The sequence below is a fragment of the Candidozyma haemuli genome, assembly GCF_002926055.2.
Source record: "Candidozyma haemuli strain B11899 chromosome Unknown E_2014730914, whole genome shotgun sequence".
NCBI classification, from domain to species: Eukaryota; Fungi; Ascomycota; class Pichiomycetes; order Serinales; family Metschnikowiaceae; genus Candidozyma; species Candidozyma haemuli.
The window spans coordinates 1,231,634-1,253,584 of NW_020289903.1; the positions used below are offsets into that span (position 1 = coordinate 1,231,634).

Below are 21,951 nucleotides of genomic sequence, written 5' to 3' on the forward strand. Positions count from 1 at the left end.
TATACAACATCGATAAACCACCAACCTTCCTAATACTTCAGCTACCCTTCTACATCATGGACCCAGAACAAGAAGTGGAGCCCGTTACTGAAGGACCTTCTGCTTCTGAGACTGCTGAGCAGCGTGCAGAGGAAAACTTTCTTCAAGACGACGATGACAAGGAGCTTCCTGATACTGTTGGTGAAGAGAACATAGAGGACGACCAGATGCCTGAAAACGATGTATCTGGAGCTGACGAGCTTAGACCCGAGCCTGAGTTCGATCCAGAGCTTCCTAGAGAAGACGAACAACAGCAGGAGTACGACGATGAAGATATATACAGCATGAGGAGCCATAAGAATGCTCTGGGTGAACAGACAAAGAAAAAGAATATCAGAAAAACCGCCCGTGACGACCTGGCCACGCCTGCTCCTGCTGAAGCTCAATTCCCTGCTACTTATAACGATGACTACGGTCAAGACGATGGCATTGATTACCTGAATGAGGATCCAGCTGCCAGAAGACGTCGTTTGTTGGAGGAGAAGATGGACTTGGCGGTTAAGAACAAGACCGTAAGACGTAAGAAGGCTGACGAAGATGACTTGGAACGTATGCAAGATGACAAGATTGATTTCCTTAAGAATAAGATGATCGAGGCTGCTAACCTAGACGTGGAGAAGAACTCCAACGGCCAGATCGCTACCGAGAAGCTTAAGCTTCTAAAGGAAGTCATGGAGACTATGTCCAAGGCCGACTTGGCTATTTCTATTTTGGATAATAACCTTCTTGAAGCTGTCCGCTTGTGGCTCGAGCCTTTGCCGGATGCATCTATGCCAGCATACCAGATCCAGAAAGAGTTGATCCACTCCTTGACGACATTGCCTATTAAAACCGACCATTTGGTCGCTTCAGGTATTGGCAAAGTGTTGGTGTTCTACCAGAGAAGTAAGCGTACCGAGCCTACGTTAAAGAAGATCGTCGACAGGTTGATCGGAGACTGGACCAGACCTATTCTCAACAAATCGGACTCGTACAAGGACAGAACGATCCGTTTCCACGACTACAACAAGCTGCGTTTCTCCAACCAGTTGCAGCTGAAGAAGAAGGCCAAGCAGCTAGAGCCCAAGTCGCTTTACGAGCAGCAAGCTGAGCGTAGAAACAGAGCTGCTATTCCAAGCGCCAGAACCACAGCCTACAAGATCGCTCCGCGGGTTGATCCCAGCTTGTTGATGAGACAAGGCAAAGGTGGCCACGACGAGCGGTTTACAAGAATCAACCGTAAGATGACCAACTCCAGGAAGAAGGTGGTCAAGAAGAGTGGACCATCCATCGAAGGTAAGAACCTCTCCATGTAACAATAGCACATAGCAAATAATTCCTAAATCAATCGTCTGTAAATCTACAAGTCTTGAACGTGATTATTTTGATTTAACGAGTTTATATATGACACAGGATTGGCACAGCATAAGCGACCAGCAAACGTGCTTGAGTACGCTTAGGATCTTGGCTTCTCCTTCTTCTCCTTCCACAAAGCCAACAAGGAGACACCAGAAACCTTGACAACCTTGAATCTGACACCTGGGATATCACCCTTAGCCTTACCTCTTCTACCGAAACCAGCCAACAAGACCTCGTCGTTCTCGTCAACAAAGTTCAAGCAACCGTCATTTGGCACGAAAGCAGTAACCTTCTTACCGTTCTTGATCAATTGGACTCTGACACACTTTCTGATAGCAGAGTTTGGCTGCTTGGACTCAACACCAATCTTTTCCAACACAATACCCTTGGCGTGGGAAGAACCACCGAATGGAGAAGACTTGAAGGCGGTACCCAACAATCTGGACTTGTAAGCCTGGTCAGCCCATCTGTTGTTACGTCTGTGAACTCTCAACTTTCTGGCCGAGTTAAGACCTCTTGGTTTACCGTTACCCATGTTTGAAGAAGTTGTATGAGGAAGGGGAAAGTCTGATTGAAAGGAGTGAAGATTTTTGGTGGGTAATTTTTTCTCGCGGGTTTGGTCATGTGACGTCCCACTACTCAAGAAAGTGCGATGGCCGCTCCCATACAAGACCGAGCATCGTCTGATCGGATCACGTGGGTGGTAGAAGCTAGGGTTTCAGCCCTAGACACCCATCACAAGGGACACCAAAGGGACGAACAGAGGATGCTAGTAACAGGAAAGATGGTGGATAGTATGGGAAAGTTTAGAAAAATGAGTATTGTAAAGGAAGGGGAGAGGGGAGGAGGAAGTAAGTGGGGAATTGGTGTATGGTTAGTATGGCTATGCTGAGTGTAAGAAGAGGGCGGTGAAGAGGAGGGATAAAAGTGAAGATGGTGAGTAGGTTTAGGGGTTGGTTAAGTTGTTTGAAAGGTGGGTTTATTTACGGGTGTAGCGGTGAATCAGTAGTTTGGAGGGGAAAAAGGGCCATGTATGGATGTAGTTTAATGGCTGCAAAATACATGGAGAGCAGTAGAGTATGGAGGTTTCTTCAGGTTTAAATTTATATGACGGTGAATCTTCAAAATATTCATCCTTTTGACATTATTGATTTAGTGATGGTATGGCTTTGAATGACAGAATTGTGGTTGGAATAACTATCATCGTAGACTGGCTAGTATGAGAGATCGTTAATGGACCATGACAGATTGACATGGATTCAAAGAATTGGAAAAAAGCAATAGGAGTGTTTTTTAAAAACAGATTTTGAAGCGTCTTGAATGTATTATTTGCATCTTACTACCTCAGGAAGTGCCATTATGTGAGGCATCAGAGCCATGCTTAGCTCATCCTACCTTCATTGAAGCTACAGCTATCTTCCCGTATACTTTTCAAAAGCTTTAAAATCCTCTTTCTCTAATCATTTTGAGTAGAAATGAATCATTTCGAGAGACCTTTGTATGTTCATTAGATCAGTTCTCGGAATTCTTCTGCCCAACCCGATGGAAAACCATGAAGCGGCTCCAGCCGTTCAAGCAAACACAGAAGCAGTCTTCAAGGACGAAGCAGAACTTAGGATACTTTTTATCTCTTACATGGACTGGTTAAAGCATAAAATCCAGAATAGAGGCTGGAGAAACGTATTTCGTAGTTCCATGAGTACATATGTTGAATGGCTTGTACTACACAAGCCAGTTGAGAGCGATAACACTCTTGACCTGAATTGAAGTTTATTGCTTAGGTCTAGTTATGGAGAACGGTTTCTTAAGGAACCCATGAATTACATTTCTTCTCTCTTCCAATTTGGTTATTATACAGATATGAGTTGATCTACAATACATTCATGATGTGCCATAATGCAAGTTTCACTCAACCAAACGGATCCTACCAGCTTTTCGAAAGATTTTCAGTATTCATATCATCTCGTGCTGCCTCCTAGCAATTCATGTGTCTCTTTGTATCCAGTGAAACAGCTTTTGCACCCAAAACGTGGCTTCCAATCCTTGACATACATTAGTTGACTGTCAGCAGTTGGGCCTTCACCTACACCATGGATCGCTCTATAACTAGGTTAAACCTATATAACTTGAAGCAGAACGCTAGAAAAAACACAGATAGTCCATCGGTTCCTTCTCAGTCGACGATCCTGCGCCCGTTCTATACTGTAACAATGGATACATGCCATAACGATATCAATGTGGCTTATTTGAGAGCAGCTTTGGCCAAGATCTTGGCCTTTCTAGACTTGAGGGCCTTCAAGAGCAACAAGAAGAGCATGTCAAGCTGGTCCTTGAACATAAACAACAAACCTTGCACAATGACACCCTTGATCAACTGTGGCGCCACACCCTTGTACAAGCCTCTGAGCTTCTCTGTGTTCCACAAGTGGGCCAAGGCCTGGATGAAACTGTCAAACTTGACTTCTTCCTCTTCTTCAGGCTTCTGGATGTTGAATTTACCATTGGCGTTCTTGCCCTCTGGAGCCTTACGCAGGTTCTTCTGAAGCATGGCCTTGGAGACAATGAGTGGTTGCGTGGCAAGGGTGGCCATGGACTTGGCCAACATACCCAAACTGAACGACTCCAATGGGCCCAAGAACTGTTTGTTGTTGAAAAGCACCTGCTTCAATCTCTCGTAGGAACCGTAGGTTATACTTGGGTTGATACACAACACCAACGACACACTCAAGCCTCTCCAGAAGCCAACCACACCGTCATTGACATAAATCTCCTTGGCCAATTGGAACAAAGTACGGTGGTGCTTATCGGTCTGCTGCTGGGTGGTAATCACACCAATTGGCATAGTGAAGAGCTGGGAGATTGCAGCAGCCAAAGCACCCAAAAACAACTCGGTAGGCGTGGAGTGCTTGGCGTTAGCAGACTTCTTGGTCAATTGACCATAGAGTCTCTTCACCACCGAGTACCAGTAAAAGTAGGAAAAGTTCTGAGCAGCAGTGCCCAAAATGGACGAAAGAAGACCGTGGTACCAACCCAAAATACCCTTCTTCTCGTAGATCTTCTTCAACACATCCGCAGTGTTCTTATACTTGAGCCCGTTGTTGTTGGCCTTTTGTCTAAACACAGAGTCTTCACCAGCGGACGTAGTGCCACTGCTAAAGCCCGTGTCGGTCTCTTCACCGGGCTTCTTCTTCTCGTGCTTCTTCACCTGTGTTTGAATAATGGTTTTACTCAAATCCAAAGGGTAAACCAACGTGTTGGCAATAACCGAGGCCATGGCGCCAGAGGCAGCCTTCTCAAGTGGTGAAAGGGACATGAAAGGAAATCTAAAATTCTAGCAGGCAACAGTCCAGCAAATAAATAAATAACAAAAAAAAGAGGGCAAAATTGACCTTTTTTAATGTATGGGGATGTGGTTTCAAGAAAAAAAAGCAGTAGGTGAGCAAAAATAACGGCTTCTGTGAAATGTGCCCAGTGAGGAGGTTATATGGAGCTTTCTTCTGCTTCTGCTGCTGCTGCTGCTGCTGCTGCTGCGGGCCCCGGTTTCTTTTTTCCCTGTTCCTGCCGAGGATATCGCATTCCCCACATGGCTGCTGGTAATCCGAGGTTACTGGTGGTGTGGTCTAGGAGGCTGATTAGGGACTGTAACAAAGTATGGAGTTGACTGGAGACTTGGGCTGTGCCCTGGGAATGGAACCCCGTTTTTTCCGGCCATTTTGGTGCCGGTTTCGTTGGTTTAAGACACCTGGTTGGGTCGCGTCACGTGACCACCACGCCGCTGGGTGTAAATCGCATTGGCATTTGCATTTGCACTGGTTTGGCGTGTGCGCGATAGCATGCACATTTGGTCTGGGAAATAGGGCATTGGGTGGTTGAAGGTGCCCAGATAAGTTTTGGTTGGAGGTTGGAAAGCTGTTCTCGGAAATAAGCGTTTTTTCCGGGAAAAACCCTTACCTCTTAATTCCCCCTTTTTTCCCCCGGCATGGGCCTATTTCTCGTTTGTTTCTCGTTTGTCGCTCGTCTGATTTGGGTATCAGTCGCTGCTCGGTTGCGACCCCAGCTTTTTTCGCTTGAATGGAAAGAGCCATACCAACCAGAGGAAGGTTAAATCACAACAAAACGAATCTGGCCAATCAGGGTGGTTTAATTTGATGGAGTCGACTCTTTTTGCTTTCCTTCTGTTTATGCTTTCTTTTTTTCTCTTCCTTTCTTTTTCCACTTCCCAAGTTACCTGGTGGTCCTGGCTCGGGCGGTTCTGGACATATGATTTTTCCGAACTTTGGGTTGCTTGTGCGCAAGATGGCTGCAAACCTGGAAGGTAACTTTTTGGATTAGTCTCTGGGTCACAAAAGGAAGGGAAAGGTAAACAAGGGGAATGGCGACGACGACGTAGTCGTTGTCGTCTGTAGTATAATCATATGCTCTGCCTGCCTCTGCCTACTTCTGTTCATGGGTCCATAGCACCACCTCTCGGTTGGTATCACACACAAGCAACGAATCTTTATACTCTCCAAAACTCTTGATTCTGTTTTGACACTTTTTAAGCTCAACAGCTACCTCCTCTTTAAGTAAATCAATGCCTCTGACGGTTCCGTCCTCGCCAAATACCCACACCCCACTGCCATCTGGTCTCCAGGTAATAAGTGCCTGGCTGAACTTATCCTGGGGAGACATGCTGTTGATATTGGTGATGATCTGATTTCTTCGTATACTGTCGCCTTCCTTGCCGAACTCTTTAAGCGATACAAGCACCAAACGCATGTATGGTTCATGGGAAGTGCCCACAGCGACCAAGGGAACTGGCCCACCATTATAGATCTTAATGGCATGGGGCGAAAAGCCTGCGGCACTGAATTCAGCATCGTTAAGGGCGATTTTAAACGCAAGCTCAACCTTACCTTCTTTAACTGTAAGCACATCCATAAGTGTCATTTCTGACTTGCCCAATAAAATAACAAGCTGGTCCTGGTAAACGCAAGCATCCATGCAAAGCCCTCGGTTCGAAATAGTGTATGGTTCAAATGCCTCTTCAAGAGAAGTGTCCAGGAGTTCATGAACCTTAACAAGTAGATCCCATCCCACAGACACCAAATAGTCCTTTTGTTCCATGAAACCACCACCATCTCTGCAATCAACTTGCTGTGGAGCTGTTTTTCATGGAAAATTTCAAATTCCAGCATATCATCATTGAACCGGCCCATATAGAGCTTCCCGTTCATTCCACATAAAAGAACAGTACTTCCCACCACCTGGAGCCTTCTAACCACCACAGGTCCAATCACACGAGGCACCAGAACCACCAACTCGCCCGAATCCAAATCCAAATCCATAACACTCAATTCCATCTTGGCACTGGCAAAAATACCATACTTCTTCCCGTCCTTCTCAAATACAGCACTTGCAACCGCCAATTCCTTAACTGACGACAATTCCTTGGCTGCACGAGGGTACGGCGCCAGCCATTCCTTGAATTGAGCCCTTTTCAACTCCTTCAACTCCTCACTAAGCAATATTTCATGCAGACTCTGTGGTTTTTCTTCAATGCTCAAGTACTTGAGTCTATCGTTGATGATATCCAGAAGATCTTCCTGGTGAGGCAACTCTGCGGGAATTGGCTTGCCGTGTTCGTTTTCAAACGCCTTCAACGTATCATTGTACCCTTCTTTTCTTAGAAAATGGGCCACAAACTGGTGAACAGACATGATGGTTCTTTTGATCCAGTAGTACTCTGATACCGGTGTAGAGACACGTGATACGGTTCCCACCAGCTGTTCCCACTCTTATCTTCCATTTGGCTTTTGGAAAGTGATTTTTCTTCTTTTATTGTTTTCTATAGATTACAGCTTCAATTTGGGGTAAGGTGGTTGGACATTGCTTATTGACTCACAGTGACTCACCAGCTCTGACGGTATCGAGTACAGGAAGAGACAGAAGCTGATAAGAAGACTTGAAGAAACAGAGATCTCTTTAATAATGGGAATTGGAAGAAAAAAGCCTTCTAGAAAGGCCCCAAACGTTGTTTTTTTCGAAATTCCGTCGGTGGCTAGGCCTGTGGTGGTGGGACCCAGAGGAAACCACATAAAGACAATTCAGAAGGAACATAACGTTAGAATTCAAATTGGCCGAAGAAGATTGAAATCAGGTACCGTTTACAAATTTGATGTGCCAATGGAGGAACCAAAAAACGAACATTTGTCTGACATTTATTGTCCCAATGTGAAAGTGCTGGTGGAGGGAGCTGTTGAAGACTGCCAGAATGCTAAAGCACAGATCATTAAAGAGGCAGAAACAGAGTCAGCAAAACTGCCTTGGAAGGCTCGGTTTCCTCGATATTGGGGCGGCTATAGGATGGACCCTCGGGTACTTGAAGACGTCAAGGCAAAATGCCCAGATGTGACTTTAAAGAAGATTGACATGGAAAAGGTGATAATCGAAGGAACCAGGAAGAATGTATTGGAGTGTTATTGGCAGTTCCAGGCTTCTACTGAAGCTGCTGCTAAGGAATATGTTACCGAGACCATTAATCTTCTTCTGGTGTTTCCGTGCTATGTGGATGGAAGGATTGAAAACGAGGAAGACGTATGGATAAACGAGGGGCCAGGCAAAGACAAACTCGAGATTACTGGAAGGCCTGAAAACACGAGAATTGCTAAAGAAAGAATACTCAAGGAAACACTGGAGTATACCGTGGTCAAGATCACCAGTGACGAATTGCACAAGAATAACCATCAGCATTCGAAACATTTGAGAGAGATTTTGTTCGAACCGATTCACGATATTCGAACACGCCATGGTGTCATGGTCGGCGGGGATGATGATCTGGAGATTATCTTATACGTCGCTGGCAAAAACAGCCAAGGTATATCCAAAGCCAAGGAGGAACTCATTGCAGCTATCAAGAGCGTTTCTCCCCTGGACGTGAGGGTTATTGACGATATAGACCCATTCTTTTTATCGCCAGAATGTAGCACCAGTCTTGCAGTATTCCTTTCTCGAATCGGTATCTCAAATCATGTTTCGTATGAGTCCTTCCCCCACAAGCGAATAGTCTTGTATGATCAGGCATTGAATTTCTCCACAGAGACTTCGGTACCAAAAGAACCGTTGGAAAAGCGTTTGGAAGCAGTTGATCGAAAGCTAGATGCGTTCAGAGAAATGCTGATTGGTGAATTCACCTTTGCACTTGCTCCTGGCCAATTAGATATAATGCACGGTCCCAACGGCAGCACTCTCCTTTTGTTGAAGTCAAAGTTCCAAGAAGACTTTGGTAAAGATACCGACGAGGTCTATTTTAATGGAGACTTTGAAATGGACTTCCTTCACCCCAAAGGGCCGTCTTCTCCTTGTGAAGGTATTCATATTCGAGGTTTGACGACAATGCTTCCTGCTATTGAAAAAGAGTTCTGTTACGTTTTGGAGAATGCATCAGGTCCAGGTGAGATCATCACTGTGTCTGTGGAGGTTCCAACATACCTCATAACGGCGATTGTTGGATATCATTGGTCTTCTTGGAGAGAAAGCCAAAGGTTTCATGAAGTCAAGCTTCTCTTGAACGATTCCAAAGGCAAGATAAGCAGGAGCACCATTACAGATAAGACTGTCACCACTCCGGTTTTCTTGAAAGGCGTGCACTATAATGTTGAACATGTAAGGAGGGAGTTGCTTAAACAAGTGGAAACCTTGAAAAGCGAGACTATCAAGAGAATCCAGGTGGATCCCATGTTCCACAAGAGACTTGTAGGGCCGGAATTCGATAGTCTCTTCGAATTCCAGGAAATTCATAATGTCAAAATGAGGTTCCCTAGGGAAGGCTTGCGGAACCCTGCTCCTCGTGCTGACGACGAGGTAGTCCTTCAAGGACAGCCAGAGAATATAGCAAAGGCAGAAGAAGCCATCAGAGAGTGCCTTTCTTTACAACAAAAAGGAAGCATTGAAGTCAAGAAGCAAGTGCCTCGACTATCCATTGAAGCCATCGTTCGTATACTTGGTGATCAAATATGGGATAACAGGGCTGGTAAATCATTCAGCGACTTTGCTTGCCTCGGCGTTGATTATGATATAAGTGTTGAAGGTGAAGAGGCTACTCTTACCTTATATGGGTTGAAGGATTTGGTTCAGCAGGCTGAACTTGAAGTAACCAGAGCTTTAAATGATGAAATGCTGACTAGCGTTCATGCCGTGGAAGAGGAAGTTCAAACTTCTGAGCCATGAGTTCTGTTTGAGGATTGGACCAGTACTGGAGGGGAGGCTCTTTGTTTTCGTCCATACTTGGAGCTGTACGTTTAAAGTTATCAGGTATAACTAGATCAGTGCCGCTGGCCAGGAACTTCTTTGCTTCTTCTGTGACTGCCGCCTCAAGCTCTTCCACAAGCCTGATGCTTTTATAAGCAGAGTCAATGATCACCTGGGGCTCCAATCCACGCCACTGGTCGCTGTTATCGTTAATGAAGGATTCCACAACTTTCTGTGCTGCCAAAGCACGAGGATCAAAGTATAAAGAAGAAGAGTCCGTTGAGGGATGGTCCTGGGGATCGATTTCCACGAAATCAATAAACGAGCGCCGTGGAAGACACTTATCGAGAGCCAAAAACGACGTTTTCCGTGCAACCTTCCGTTTTTTCACCTTTTCCTGTGGCTCGTCGTCCATGTCCAAGCTTATCTCGTTGGTATCCGGACCATCCATATCCAATTCAATCTCAGAAGACGAAGCTCTCTCCACCTCCTCCACGTTCTTCACAAACTCGGCAGTGAACTTCACGTGGAGATGCAGAGAGAACCAGAACAGTGGTGCAAGTTTCTCTAGGCCAGCTCTGGCTGCTGGAGACCCCAACTTCCCGCTTTGCATGTCTTCCTTGAAGAACTTCTTCTTTCGTAGAAGTGCCCGTTCGTCGCCAAACTTCCATATTCCCTTGGGCCAATCATGGCTAACCACCACATCGCTTCTTCCACTTATAAGTAGTTTCAACAAGTTCTTGGGCTTCACATGGTACACCAGCCGTAGAGAACTGGGACTATACGGAAGCAGGTAGTCCAATTGGTCCCTGGTATGAAAAGTACGCCCATTCCAGATCCCCAGAAGTCCGCTTATCCGGATTCCTTTATACCAAACACTGCCAAACTCGCCCAAGTAGTAGATGCTTGGAGCTACCCAGCCTCCATACTGAAGCTCTCTGAGGTACGACGAACACTCGTGGTTGCCTCCAATGAAGATGGTAAGCACTGGGGCCTTCCGTTTGCCCGAGTAGTAGTCTGGGAAATCGCCTAGTTGTTTATACTTGGGAGGAACATTGAGTGTTTGGAGGTCAGTGATGTTTCTGATGGCCTGGAAATCTCCACATATAATGAGTATATCAACGCCAGGCTTGAGACTGTCATATATAGCGTTGAGGGTTCCGTGGCCACATCCTTCCACAGCCACTGTAACCATTAAGGGGAGGTCCTGGGAGGAAGGCTTAGTTGTATGGTGGGTGGTAGGTGGAGTTGATGATAATACTGTGCGCACTACAAGAAGATGGAATAGTAGACATCGTAGATATCAATATAGACATAGTTGTCAAATCTATAGGCTACTTGTAGGGGACTTAGAACTTAAACACGTGGTCGTTGTTGTAGCCCAACTCAGCCAAAGCACCGGTGATCTCACCCTGGTCGGTAGGAGAGTTCTTCATACCCGAAAGAGCCTTGTACATTGGTGGAGGACCGCAAACAAAGATCTTGGAGTCCTTGGATGGAGGAGGCAAGTGTTCCTTCAAGAAGTCCTTGCCGATGTAACCGGTCTGGCCCTCCCATCCTTCGTCTGGCTTGTCAACAAAGTAGTGGACCTTGATCTGGTCCTTGTGCTTGTTGGCAAGCTCGTCAATCTCCTTCTTCAACAAGATGTCTGGGATACTGGTGGAAGCGTAGTACAAGTCGACCTTGGTCTTGTCCTCTGGGTTTCTGGCGATTTCACTGAGCAAGTGGTACAATGGAGTGATACCGGAACCACCGCCAATCAAAGAGATCTTCTCAAACTGGTTAGGGTCCCACTTCCACTTGACAACTGGACCCTTGAAGGAAACAGTGTCGTTAGGCTTCAAGTTCCAGAAGTGCTTGGAAAACTTACCGGTTTCGTAGGTCTTGATCACGAAATCAAGAGTACCCTGCTGGTCAGAGTCCGAGATTGGAGTGTAAGGTCTGATGACATTGTTGCCCTTTTCAGTGACGTACTTTGCCATCAAACAAGAGGCGGTGACCAAACCGGAAGTGTGCTCAGGGTCCTTAAGCTCAAACACGTAGTGCTTGGAGTCAGGAGAAACCTGGCGAGCCTCCTTCAACTTCAAGTCGATCCATTCGTCGCCACCGGTGAAAGTCTTACCGGTATCGTTCAAAATAGGGTTGTTCAAGCGGTAAGCCAAGCCAACGGCACCAACGGCACCAACGGCGCCAACAAGCGGCCAGACGTTTCTGGAGGTCAATCTAGCGAACATTCTAGGAGTAAGGATTTTAGTAGCTGGTAGTGTAGTAAGCAAAATCGTGGGCGTAAAAGTTGTCCCTTATATATGAGCAATAAGAGGGTTTCCGTTTGAGCAAGAGAGCGCTGTGAAGAAGATTATAGGTGGAGCAGCGTGGGGCCTGCAGGGAGCCGGAGCGGTCTGGGAGGGCTGCCCAGAAGGCGATTTCCGCGCCACAGGCAGAGACACTAAGAACCGACTGGGGGAAAACCCAAAAGAATGGTGGGAATCGGCCAGTATTTATAGTTGGCAGGTCGTTGCCCGGGCAACCCACAGGCACGCTTTGGAAAAGTATAAATAGAGGAACATTCCCACTTGAATGGGTTGTAGAGTGTGGGACGTCCACTAAGGGAAGCAACCACTGGGGAGACCCCACGAATCGGTGCACCGCTATCAGCAAGCGAGCGCACAGGTGATACCAACTCTTTCTTATTAAAAGTATGTTTAAGGGGAAATCACAGAAGGAATTGATCCAGGTGGCGAAAACGTTGATCCAGCCATTGAAGCCTGGATATCATAAAGGCCAGGCGGGGAAGATTGCTGTGTTTGGTGGATGTGAGGATTATACGGGTGCACCGTTCTTCCTGGCCCATTCGGCAGCTTTGGTAGGGGCTGATTTGAGCCATATCGTTTGTGAAAAACAGGCTGCGCCGGTGATAAAGAGCTACTCGCCAGATTTGATGGTGCATCCGTACTTGTTTGATTTGGAAAATGCAGATGTACGCAATTGGATCTCGGTAGAGCTTATCGAGAAGTTGAAGAAGAAACCGCTTGATGAGATATTGAATGCTCGGGACGAACTCGATAAAATCGTCGAGGATCACGTTTTGCCTAAGATTCTGGGCCTTATGGAACGTGTGGATATGTTTGTCGTGGGGCCCGGGTTTGGAAGAGACGCTCTTATGCTTAAAACGCTTATCAGAGTGATTGAAGAAATCAAGGTTGTGAATAAACCGGTTATTTTGGATGCTGACCTGCTTTACTTGGTTTCTGTACGTCCAAATGTGATCAAGGGCTACCCAAAGGCTGTTCTTACGCCTAACGTGGTGGAATTTGGCAGGATATGCCGTGCTCTTACCATTGACAACACAGATGACGTTGAAACTGCCAAACGCGTTCTGAAGGCTTTGGGTGGCGTTACGATAATCAAAAAGGGCCGCCAGGAAGTCATTGTAAGGAACGATAGCCATGTGGTGAACGAGTTCCTGGGCTCTTTGAGACGTGTAGGTGGTCAAGGAGATTCATTGACTGGTGCCTTGGCTACGTTGCTTACATGGACAGAACACTACAATTCTGGATTCTGGGAAGGTTCAGGTAAGATTGACGAAGACGAGTCTATCTTGCTTGCCTGTTTTGCTGCTTGTTCGATCGTTCGTGTGGCCAGCTCCAAGGCTTTCTACAAGTACAAGAGAGCAATGCAGACCCTGAACGTCCATGAATTCTTAGGTGAAGCCTATGAGGAGTTGTTGGGAGATGAGTGATTTCTTGACATCCTCGGCACACTTCACGGAAAAAAGAAATACGGCCAAAAGGCCAACGAATGAACGACTGAATGACTCTTTGTGTGTTACCATTTGCTTTTCTTGATACCTCTGCACTTCTTTGTGCCTTGTTGAACTCTAGTGGGATAAACTCCGAAACTTTTTGCACCCAATCCGCTGTGCCGGGACGATAAGACTACCCCTGGCTCGGATCTACGGAAGAGCGGTCTTTCGGAGAAACCTTATTTTTCTGAGTCACCTCCATCCTGAACCACTTTTTATCTCAAAACAACACGCCTTTTGCCAGGCTTATGCTACGGCTAAAAGGGCTACTGAAGCTAACTATCACACCCTCTTATGATTTCTGACCAATGGTACTGCAGACAAGTGTCCCCCCGCGCTACCATCGTCTGTGACATCTCATCCTCGGAAGATCTCCACCAAACCCCATACTTATAAGATTAGGTGTTTTTCCAACTTTTCTTTACCTCCAAGAATACCCCGAGAAATCTCCAAGTAATACACCATGGACGCCAGTTGTGGGCCCTCGAGCGCTCTTTCCCAGCTTTCCAAACACGCCCAGAGAGATACCTCTCTTCAACATGGATTAGTGAACAGAAACGAAAACCAGCAAAACCGCCAGGGCGGGTTCAGAAACCAGCCTGGGTTTGATAACTCGCTTAACCAGGAGTTTCAGAATTTCAGTGGCAGAACTGGTGGTGCTCCTATGTTCCAGGATCAGTTTGCTGGAGCTGGTCCCATTCATCCGCAGCAGCAGCATCACCAGCAACACCATCGTCAGCCACAGCAGGGACAAAACCAGCAGAACCGTTGGATCCAGGACTTTAATGGACTTTCCATAGATAACCGTCAGACTGGCCAGCAAGGTCAGCATGGGCAGCAAGGGAAGTCTGATTGGCATAGACAGTTTATGAATCAGCAGAATGTGCAACATCAAGCGCAGCCACAGCTTCAACATAACATGACAAACTACCAGATGGGATCTATGGGGCAAATGGGACATATGGGCCAGATGGGCCAGTACCGTTATCAGGGAGCTCAGGCGATGAACCTGCCACAGAACCAGAAGGCACAGGTGGAAGCTGATTTGCTCGAGAATAGCGAGGCTCTTGATTCCCACTTTGACCAGTTGGAGAAGGAATTAGCTATGGAAGAGCAAGTGGACTCGGAAGAGGCGCTGATTAGTGAAATCGACAAGGAACAGTTTGTCAAGGCGGCTCGGGATGTCCAGCGGTCGATGAGAAGCGAGAAGAACCAGAAATCGGACGAAACTACGTCGAAGTTCGAGCAGCTGAATTTCTTAAAGCTCATGAACTCCATTTCTGACAGAAAGGTGGAGCTTTCTCAGCAAGGCGATAAGCTTGTGGAGACGGCGTCCGGTGAAGATATCAGAAAGCACTTGAGCGATCCCCTCAAGTACGAGAAGGATCCTAACTACCACCAGCAGCCACACGAAGCCCAGACGGCGACTCCAGCGCCTATACCGTCAGTGGTGCCCAACGAGCCACAAGTTACCAGAGAATCAGAAAACGTGCAGAACCATTTGCCTGATCCTTTGGCACACATCAAGGACGGACAGCTTCCGGACAATTTGAGTGCATTGCAAGCCGCTAAGATCATCAGTGGTGGTCAGGTTAACGATCGTACGTGGATGGAAGACGAGTCGTGGCTTTCTGGCCCTAGTTACCCAGCAGGCGTGGCCAGCGGCATGTCTGGAGGCTTGCCTAGCGGCAACAGCAGCAGCGGCAACAGTATAATGGAGCCCCACTGGCAGGAAGTCTACGATGACTACCGTCACGATGATGATTACCACTAAGTAGTGGGACTCCACCACGAGTCATGCTCCATGACTATAACTATGGAGGGTGAAAACTGATAGATTAATCCGGTGTCAGTACCATCGGGAATGTTTAACGAATAAACGAGGCCTATTCTTGCTTTCTCTGCCTCTGTCTCTACCCTTCAGACTACGAACCTTCTGAAAATGGAAAGTCATGGCGGTCTGCCACTTCAAGGTACCAGTCAGATATAGAAGCCCTGAGGCTCATACGCTCAATGACAGCATGGGTTCGTCATAAGTGCATTTCCAGCGCCAGTACACAATCCCACGAGCTACTAAAAATGCAACTAATTGTTGGGTGAAACGCCTCCACTCAATTACACTAAAAGGTTTATTGTCATTTTTCGAGTCCACCACGTTAAAACTCGTCGTGAGATCCCACCGCCGCTGAGCCCACGAAAACCGTTTATCATTTGTTTGTCTTTCCACTTGCGGTCACTTGACGGTTGCAAAAAACGGTCAGACCAAAAGCAGCTGTCAGGGTCTACAAAGAAAAAGAGGCAGGGACACGAAAAAGGAAACTGTCTAAATGAAGCGAATTTCAGGCGGGATATTTTTTTTTTTTTTCTTCTTTCAAAATAAACCATAACAATAAAAAGAAGAAAAAGGAAAAGAAAAGAAACGGTACAGAAAAAAGGGTATTGCAATTTAGCCTTTCCTGCACCAACGGGTCTCAACGTTCCGATGATGTTACAGTGAAAAGGCTGTGGAATTGGGAGTTCAGGAGGCTTTTTAGCTGAAAAAAGTTGATGACTACGCCAATTGGGGGTACAATTGGGGGTTGCACTATTTACTTTCTTCTAAATCTCTCTCCTTCTTCTACAACTTCCAGTACTTCACAGTTACGGTGAGCGGTGGGTTACGATCTGGTGCTAAAATTCTCCGACTGTGTGCAGTACGCACATTTCTTTTTCCACCTCCTACTGGCTAGTTTTCCTTCAGTGTTCAACAAGGTAATAATGTAGGCCGCTTACACAGTGGTCCAGATGTTGCGTGGGCAACCAAGAACAGCAAACTGAGTGCTGGAAAGCAACCAAAGTGGAAAAACCTTTGGTGTTGTTCATGCTTTCTCGGACAACCGGATGTGGATTCTCGGACTTTCTTTTGACAGCTCCACCCACCAAAAATGACCCTCTTCCACTTTTGCTTTTCTCCTTACATCCCCTTAGTGGACCAACTGGCCTGGCCGGTGCACCTGCCGCGTTTCTTTTCCACCACCACCCAACCAGGCCTTTTCTTTCTTTTTTGTGATGTAATCCCACATTGGCTCGAGCCATCGTCCAGACGCCCGTCCTGCAGAATACCTGGGCTGGGTTAATCCGTGCCGCCGTTTCTTTTTCCACTTTTCCACACAATATATAAAGGTACCTGGATCCCAGCATTTTCCAAAAATCATCTCAAATTCATTAATCATGACTGCTCCATACCCTATCCCAAAGCCTTTCAGAATCTGTATCATCGGTTCCGGTAACTGGGGTACCGCCGTGGCCAAGCTTGTGGCCGAGAACACTGCTGAAAAGTCTGACCTCTTCGAGAAGAAGGTCAACATGTGGGTGTTCGAAGAAGAGATTGAGGGCAGAAAGTTGACTGAAATCATCAACTCTGAGCACGAGAACGTCAAGTACCTCCCAGGCGTCAAGTTGCCTGAGAACCTTGTGGCTAACCCAGATGTGGTTTCCACTGTGGAAGACGCTGATCTTTTGGTGTTTAACATTCCTCACCAGTTCCTTCCAAAGACATGCAAGCAGTTGATTGGCAAGGTTAAGCCTACTGCCAGAGCTATTTCTTGTCTTAAGGGCTTGGAGGTTGATGCTAATGGCTGCAAATTGTTGTCTCAGTCCATTACTGACACTTTGGGCATCTACTGTGGTGTTCTTTCCGGTGCCAACATTGCCAACGAGGTTGCTAGAGGCAGATGGTCCGAGACCTCGATTGCCTACAATATCCCAGACGACTTCCGTGGCGAAGGTAAGGATATCGATGAGTACATCTTGAAGGAAGCTTTCCACAGAACATACTTCCACGTTAGAGTCATCAAGGACGTCATTGGCGCATCCATCGCCGGTGCCTTGAAGAATGTCGTCGCCTGTGCCGCTGGTTTCGTCGAGGGCGCCGGCTGGGGTGACAATGCCAAGTCTGCCATCATGAGAATCGGTCTTGCCGAGACTATCCGTTTCTCTTCCTACTGGGAACAGTTCCACATCAAGGGCTTGTCTGCACCAAACCCAACCACCTTCACTCAGGAATCTGCCGGTGTTGCTGACTTGATCACTACCTGTTCTGGTGGTAGAAACGTCAAGGTTGCTCGTTACATGATCGAGAACAAGGTTGACGCTTGGGAAGCCGAGAAGAAGTTGCTTAACGGCCAGTCTTCCCAGGGTATCATCACCGCCAAGGAGGTGCACGAGTTGTTGGTCAACTACAAGTTGCAGCACGAGTTCCCCTTGTTCGAGGCCACCTACAATGTCATCTACGAGAACGCCGACATCAACGAATGGCCAGTTCTCTTGGAGGGTGAGTCTGCCTAATTTCACTATTTGCATTTCTGTACATTAGTCATCAATAACATATTTATAGAGTCGAACAAGATGTAGAAGCGTAGAGACAGATAAGAGATAGAAATATGCTTAATTCAATATTTCAAGCTAATCCATGTTTGAATTGATACTTCAGAGCAAACTCTGGCGCTTCCAACCAAAACGCCATAAAGCTAACTGCCATCGTCTTTGTGGAAACAGCAAGATGGTTTGTGTAAGTGCTTCCAACGCAGATGATGGAGAGATTACACGCCGTGCTGGAGAGACCCTTCTAGAGCCGTTCCAGAGGAAAAGCATAGATTTCCAGGAAGTTCCAGGAAGACAAAAACGGATAAACTTGCCTTCTCCAAAAATCCAGCAATCCAGTAGATTTACAATTAACCTTGCTCCATTGGATGTACTCACTCAGCAGCATCACCAGAACACACAAACCAAAGAACCCAAAAGAATCCAGAAGTCCTAAATAAAGCTAAATCACTAAACCCACAACCTTCTCTATCCCAGCTAAACCTTATTAGTACCCTTTACATTCACATACCGTTCTTTACCTCCTTCTTGCTCCACCTCTGGTTCTCCACATTTCGCAGCCATTACTGACACTTACCAGGAACCACCACTTCTCCACCACAGCAGTCAGAACGTCCAAATTCACTTGATCCCCTAAATCGACCTCCCTCTTTTAGCCTGACCCACCCATTTCAAATTCTAGGGGGCTCCCATGACAAATGGCCCAACCCCATGTGATTCTCACGTGGAAAACTGGGCCTCGCTATGCCGGCCACTCCAGCTTCTTCCAACCTCCAACCTCCAACCTTCTTCTTCTTCCATCTTAATGCCTGACCAAGACGTGCTAGCCAATCTCAGAGCTTACAAAACACAAAACTACCTGCTGGGCCACGTCAGCGTGTGGCACAGGCTCCCAATCGCTAGAAGAGCACTGGTGTTCATTCTACTCTTTGTGGGACTGCTTGGAGAGCTTCGTGTGGTGTTGACCAAACGGTCGCTGAAGCTTAGGACGTTTCCGGGGCACATTTCGTTGCCGGGAGGGAAAGCTGATACGGGGTTGGAGCTGCCGTGGCAGGTTTCTAGAAGAGAGATGAGTGAAGAGATAGGGCTTAGTGAGGATAACGAGTACCTTGAAAAGAACTATGGGTTTACCATTGATCATGTTAATGAATTGCCGTGCTACTTGCTGCGTACAATGTCGGCGGTTCGGCCGTGCATTGGGTTTATGAATTTCAAGAATAACGGTGGGGATAAACAGGCGCTTTTGGAGAACCTTAAGCTTAGAGTGAATCCTGGCGAGAGCTCTTCGATCTTTAGTTGCCCGCTTCGAGACTTCCTTTACCCGGCGTTGGAGGAAGCTGCCCAGGAGGCACTCGAAAGAACCCATTTTTGTATCAAATGGGGCGGCATTCCATGGCATTTGAGGTCATATACGTTTCCTCAACTAAACATCCAGGAAGCTTCGTGGTTACAGGAGTTTAAGGATATTTCTGCTTCTGAAAGCGAAGATGAGCTTTCTGCTGACGAAAAGGCTAAGCTGGAGCAGACTCCTCCACCAACACCTAACGCAGGCCGTAAGAAACAGAAAAAGGATTTGACTACCTGGGGCCAGCTTGGGTCCAGAGTGGACGAGGAAACAAATACAAAGATTTACGATGTCTGGGGACTCACAGCGAATATCCTTCACGACTTGGCTGAGGTGGTTTATTTAGGCCATTCGGTCAAGGGTAGACAATTGGGTGAAGAGGAACTCATACACAGTCTCTGGAAACACGGCCAGCTTCAAGGGAAAGTACGGTCTGAGCAGGAGAGCGCCTTGATCTCGTCAACGCCTGCTGATAAAACGTCCTTTGGTGATGTTCTTCCAAGGACGGAGTTCCTTCGTTTGAAGCGGCTCTACAAGATGTAGGAAACAGGGGAGGACGGAAATGGATAGAGGGAGGTAAGGAAAGACGTTGGAAATGTGTTGGAGACCTGGAACATTTAGAATCTGTCATTGCAGTGTGGAGTCTCTTTCAATGGTTAATGGCCACTGAACAGGTCCACCTGCCAAGCACAAACCAAACCACACCAACAACCAATTCCAGTACATTTTCACCATCCCTTCTTCTCTTTCCTCCACTTCATCCAAAACTAGAATATATCATATGGCATGGGTGCAAATCGTAGAGCGCACTGTACATAGCACTGAAAGATACCATATCACCAACTACAACCTCTTCCCATGACAGACCTCCTGGACCAAGATGAAGCCGTGATAAAGCTTCTAGACCTTCTAGACCAATACGAGAAACTAGCCAACGACCAGTTCCGGGTAAATTTCATCACCGGCATGCAAAACCTCAGCAGAGCCAACTTCAACAGTGAAAACAAGAAGTACGGCACTGATTCGCTTGATAGAAGGCCATACGAAGCGTGTAAGGTCGTAGAGGGCCTGGCAGTGTTTGTGCTTAAGGATAAGCTAAAGGAGGCCAAAAAGGATGCCATAGAAGAGAAGGAGCTGGAGAAGCCTGAAGAGTCTACACTCAGACTGAGAGGCAACAAGACCAAGCCAGAGAAGGTTTCGACGACAGAAACAGTTAAAGAACCTTCGAAACTGCTACGTGACCCGATTTACCAGTTTGGCGTTCTTGTGCCTTACCAATTGCGTAATGCCCAGGCATCATTTAATGAGTCTTTGGCTGATATAATCAGTATGGTCAACCTTCGACAGCAGATAACCGACTTGGTGGCTCAAATCGAGAAAGCCGAAAACACCCCTTAAAGGAGGTCCCTACACTGTTCATAGTTTTGCATGCATCTATTAAACCCATTCTTTTTTCATTATTCGCTGAACAAATCGCTATCGTTCTCGTAATCGCTAGGATTGATCTCAGGAGCATCAGAGTCGCTTCCACTGTCGTCGTTTTCGCCGCTGGCATCGCCTTCGCCTTCAGGAACAGGCTCGCCGTTCTTTCTGGCCAACTTTCTAGCCTTCTTGGCTTGTTTCTTTGCCAACTTGGCGTCAACGTTGGCTTTCTGCTCCTTTCTGCGCTCAGCCTTCTCTTGCTGTCTCTTTTGGTGTCTCTTTTCCAACTCGGCCTCCTCCTTCTTGGTCTTGGTGATTCTCGAGTGGTATATCGTCTTTCCACCAATCATGCTGTCTTCTATCTTTACAAGGTTCATGTTGATTCTAGGGCCCAACTCTGTAAGCTTGATGGCTCTCTTTCTGGTTGTGGTCACGTCGCCAGCCTCGGCGTTGGCAGAAATACCAGCCTTCTTACGCACAAGGTTGTTCTGTTCGTTCTTCACTTCCACCACTGCATCGTCTTCCACCTCACTGTCTGACGTTTGGCCGCCCACAGCATAAGGGTCCAAAATCAAATCTGAAATATCCTGTGCTTTGGTCATGATTGGAAGCTTCTTATGCGTTTGGTGGGAGTTGATCAATTTCTTGATGTTTCTGCTTTCCTCCACCATCTTTGTGTCAATAGCATAGTGTCTTAATTCGATCTCGCCGTCCTCGCGTTTGCTAATAAGGAGAACTCTCTTGATCGTGTTGACTTTAGTGGTTTGTGGTTGAATAGGAGGGAAAAGGTTCTGCAAGATGGTGATCATCAATCTTTCGTGGTTCTCTGCCTCAGACACTTTCTTGAACCCGTTCATCACAAGCAATGGTGGTTCATGGAACGCAGCAGAGTCTCTGCCCACCGACTTGGGATGCTTAAGAATTCTCTGCACATCTTTCACCAAAGCATATGAGTTAACCTTGAATTGAAGACATGGTCCTTTAGGCATCTTACCAATCCTCAAAGACACATTGCCTGAACTTTCAGACTGTTTAAACACAAAAAGGTCTGAAACAGCCAAAGGTCCAGACATCACCATGAAATCCTTGAGTTTATTGGCTTTCCTTTCTCGTAAACTGATGGCAGTATGTGGTTGCATCACGAATCTGAAATCTTTCACAAGTTGAGTAAGAGCATGGTTTTTGAGGGACGTGCCGAGCGAAATCACCATGGAACGGGGGATTTTCGCCAACTCCTCCGTAGACGGAGCCTGGTGAGTTCTTCTTTTGGTTCTTCTTTTCGCCATGGCGTTGGATGAAGATATGTATGGAGATTTGGAAAATCAAGCTATCCCATCGCGATGCCTGATTGTAAGGTGAAACATCCGTACACCAGCTTACCTCAGCTCCTAAAGCCCCCCGCCAAATCCCACAA

At 46.8% G+C, this 21,951-nt stretch overlaps 13 protein-coding genes across 13 annotated transcripts; 7 read left to right on the forward strand and 6 right to left on the reverse strand. All coding sequences in view use genetic code 12, as the record gives it.

The window, feature by feature from the left end:
* Positions 1–56: 56 nt before the first annotated feature.
* Positions 57–1,334, forward strand: CXQ85_003705 (uncharacterized protein; the record flags this gene model as incomplete). Its single annotated transcript, XM_025487339.1, has 1 exon — positions 57–1,334. One exon carries the CDS (start codon positions 57–59, stop codon positions 1,332–1,334), a length of 1,278 nt encoding a protein of 425 aa, XP_025340787.1.
* Positions 1,335–1,474: 140 nt separating this feature from the next.
* Positions 1,475–1,912, reverse strand: RPS23A (40S ribosomal protein uS12; the record flags this gene model as incomplete). Its single annotated transcript, XM_025487340.1, has 1 exon — positions 1,475–1,912. One exon carries the CDS (start codon positions 1,910–1,912, stop codon positions 1,475–1,477), a length of 438 nt encoding a protein of 145 aa, XP_025340788.1.
* A 1,707-nt stretch (positions 1,913–3,619) lies between these two features.
* ANT1 (Ant1p) lies at positions 3,620–4,690 on the reverse strand (the record flags this gene model as incomplete). The annotated part of the gene is made up of 1 exon (XM_025487341.1): positions 3,620–4,690. One exon carries the CDS (start codon positions 4,688–4,690, stop codon positions 3,620–3,622), a length of 1,071 nt encoding a protein of 356 aa, XP_025340789.1.
* A 1,121-nt stretch (positions 4,691–5,811) lies between these two features.
* Positions 5,812–7,076, reverse strand: CXQ85_003708 (uncharacterized protein; the record flags this gene model as incomplete). Its single annotated transcript, XM_025487342.1, has 2 exons — positions 5,812–6,521; positions 6,614–7,076. The coding sequence occupies 2 exons, from the start codon at positions 7,074–7,076 to the stop codon at positions 5,812–5,814; spliced, it is 1,173 nt and encodes a 390-aa protein (XP_025340790.1).
* Positions 7,077–7,722: 646 nt separating this feature from the next.
* On the forward strand, positions 7,723–9,585 carry CXQ85_003709 (uncharacterized protein; the record flags this gene model as incomplete). The annotated part of the gene is made up of 1 exon (XM_025487343.1): positions 7,723–9,585. The coding sequence occupies one exon, from the start codon at positions 7,723–7,725 to the stop codon at positions 9,583–9,585; it is 1,863 nt and encodes a 620-aa protein (XP_025340791.1).
* An 80-nt stretch (positions 9,586–9,665) lies between these two features.
* Positions 9,666–10,801, reverse strand: DBR1 (RNA lariat debranching enzyme; the record flags this gene model as incomplete). The annotated part of the gene is made up of 2 exons (XM_025487344.1): positions 9,666–9,675; positions 9,702–10,801. 2 exons carry the CDS (start codon positions 10,799–10,801, stop codon positions 9,666–9,668), a joined length of 1,110 nt encoding a protein of 369 aa, XP_025340792.1.
* A 154-nt stretch (positions 10,802–10,955) lies between these two features.
* On the reverse strand, positions 10,956–11,840 carry MCR1 (cytochrome-b5 reductase; the record flags this gene model as incomplete). Its single annotated transcript, XM_025487345.1, has 1 exon — positions 10,956–11,840. One exon carries the CDS (start codon positions 11,838–11,840, stop codon positions 10,956–10,958), a length of 885 nt encoding a protein of 294 aa, XP_025340793.1.
* A 464-nt stretch (positions 11,841–12,304) lies between these two features.
* Positions 12,305–13,345, forward strand: CXQ85_003712 (NADHX dehydratase; the record flags this gene model as incomplete). Its single annotated transcript, XM_025487346.1, has 1 exon — positions 12,305–13,345. The coding sequence occupies one exon, from the start codon at positions 12,305–12,307 to the stop codon at positions 13,343–13,345; it is 1,041 nt and encodes a 346-aa protein (XP_025340794.1).
* Positions 13,346–13,871: 526 nt separating this feature from the next.
* CXQ85_003713 (uncharacterized protein) lies at positions 13,872–15,182 on the forward strand (the record flags this gene model as incomplete). Its single annotated transcript, XM_025487347.1, has 1 exon — positions 13,872–15,182. One exon carries the CDS (start codon positions 13,872–13,874, stop codon positions 15,180–15,182), a length of 1,311 nt encoding a protein of 436 aa, XP_025340795.1.
* Positions 15,183–16,618: 1,436 nt separating this feature from the next.
* Positions 16,619–17,734, forward strand: GPD2 (Gpd2p; the record flags this gene model as incomplete). Its single annotated transcript, XM_025487348.1, has 1 exon — positions 16,619–17,734. One exon carries the CDS (start codon positions 16,619–16,621, stop codon positions 17,732–17,734), a length of 1,116 nt encoding a protein of 371 aa, XP_025340796.1.
* An 841-nt stretch (positions 17,735–18,575) lies between these two features.
* On the forward strand, positions 18,576–19,658 carry PCD1 (8-oxo-dGTP diphosphatase; the record flags this gene model as incomplete). Its single annotated transcript, XM_025487349.1, has 1 exon — positions 18,576–19,658. The coding sequence occupies one exon, from the start codon at positions 18,576–18,578 to the stop codon at positions 19,656–19,658; it is 1,083 nt and encodes a 360-aa protein (XP_025340797.1).
* A 315-nt stretch (positions 19,659–19,973) lies between these two features.
* VMA22 (Vma22p) lies at positions 19,974–20,513 on the forward strand (the record flags this gene model as incomplete). Its single annotated transcript, XM_025487350.1, has 1 exon — positions 19,974–20,513. One exon carries the CDS (start codon positions 19,974–19,976, stop codon positions 20,511–20,513), a length of 540 nt encoding a protein of 179 aa, XP_025340798.1.
* A 59-nt stretch (positions 20,514–20,572) lies between these two features.
* On the reverse strand, positions 20,573–21,823 carry SSF1 (rRNA-binding ribosome biosynthesis protein; the record flags this gene model as incomplete). The annotated part of the gene is made up of 1 exon (XM_025487351.1): positions 20,573–21,823. The coding sequence occupies one exon, from the start codon at positions 21,821–21,823 to the stop codon at positions 20,573–20,575; it is 1,251 nt and encodes a 416-aa protein (XP_025340799.1).
* Positions 21,824–21,951: the final 128 nt, after the last annotated feature.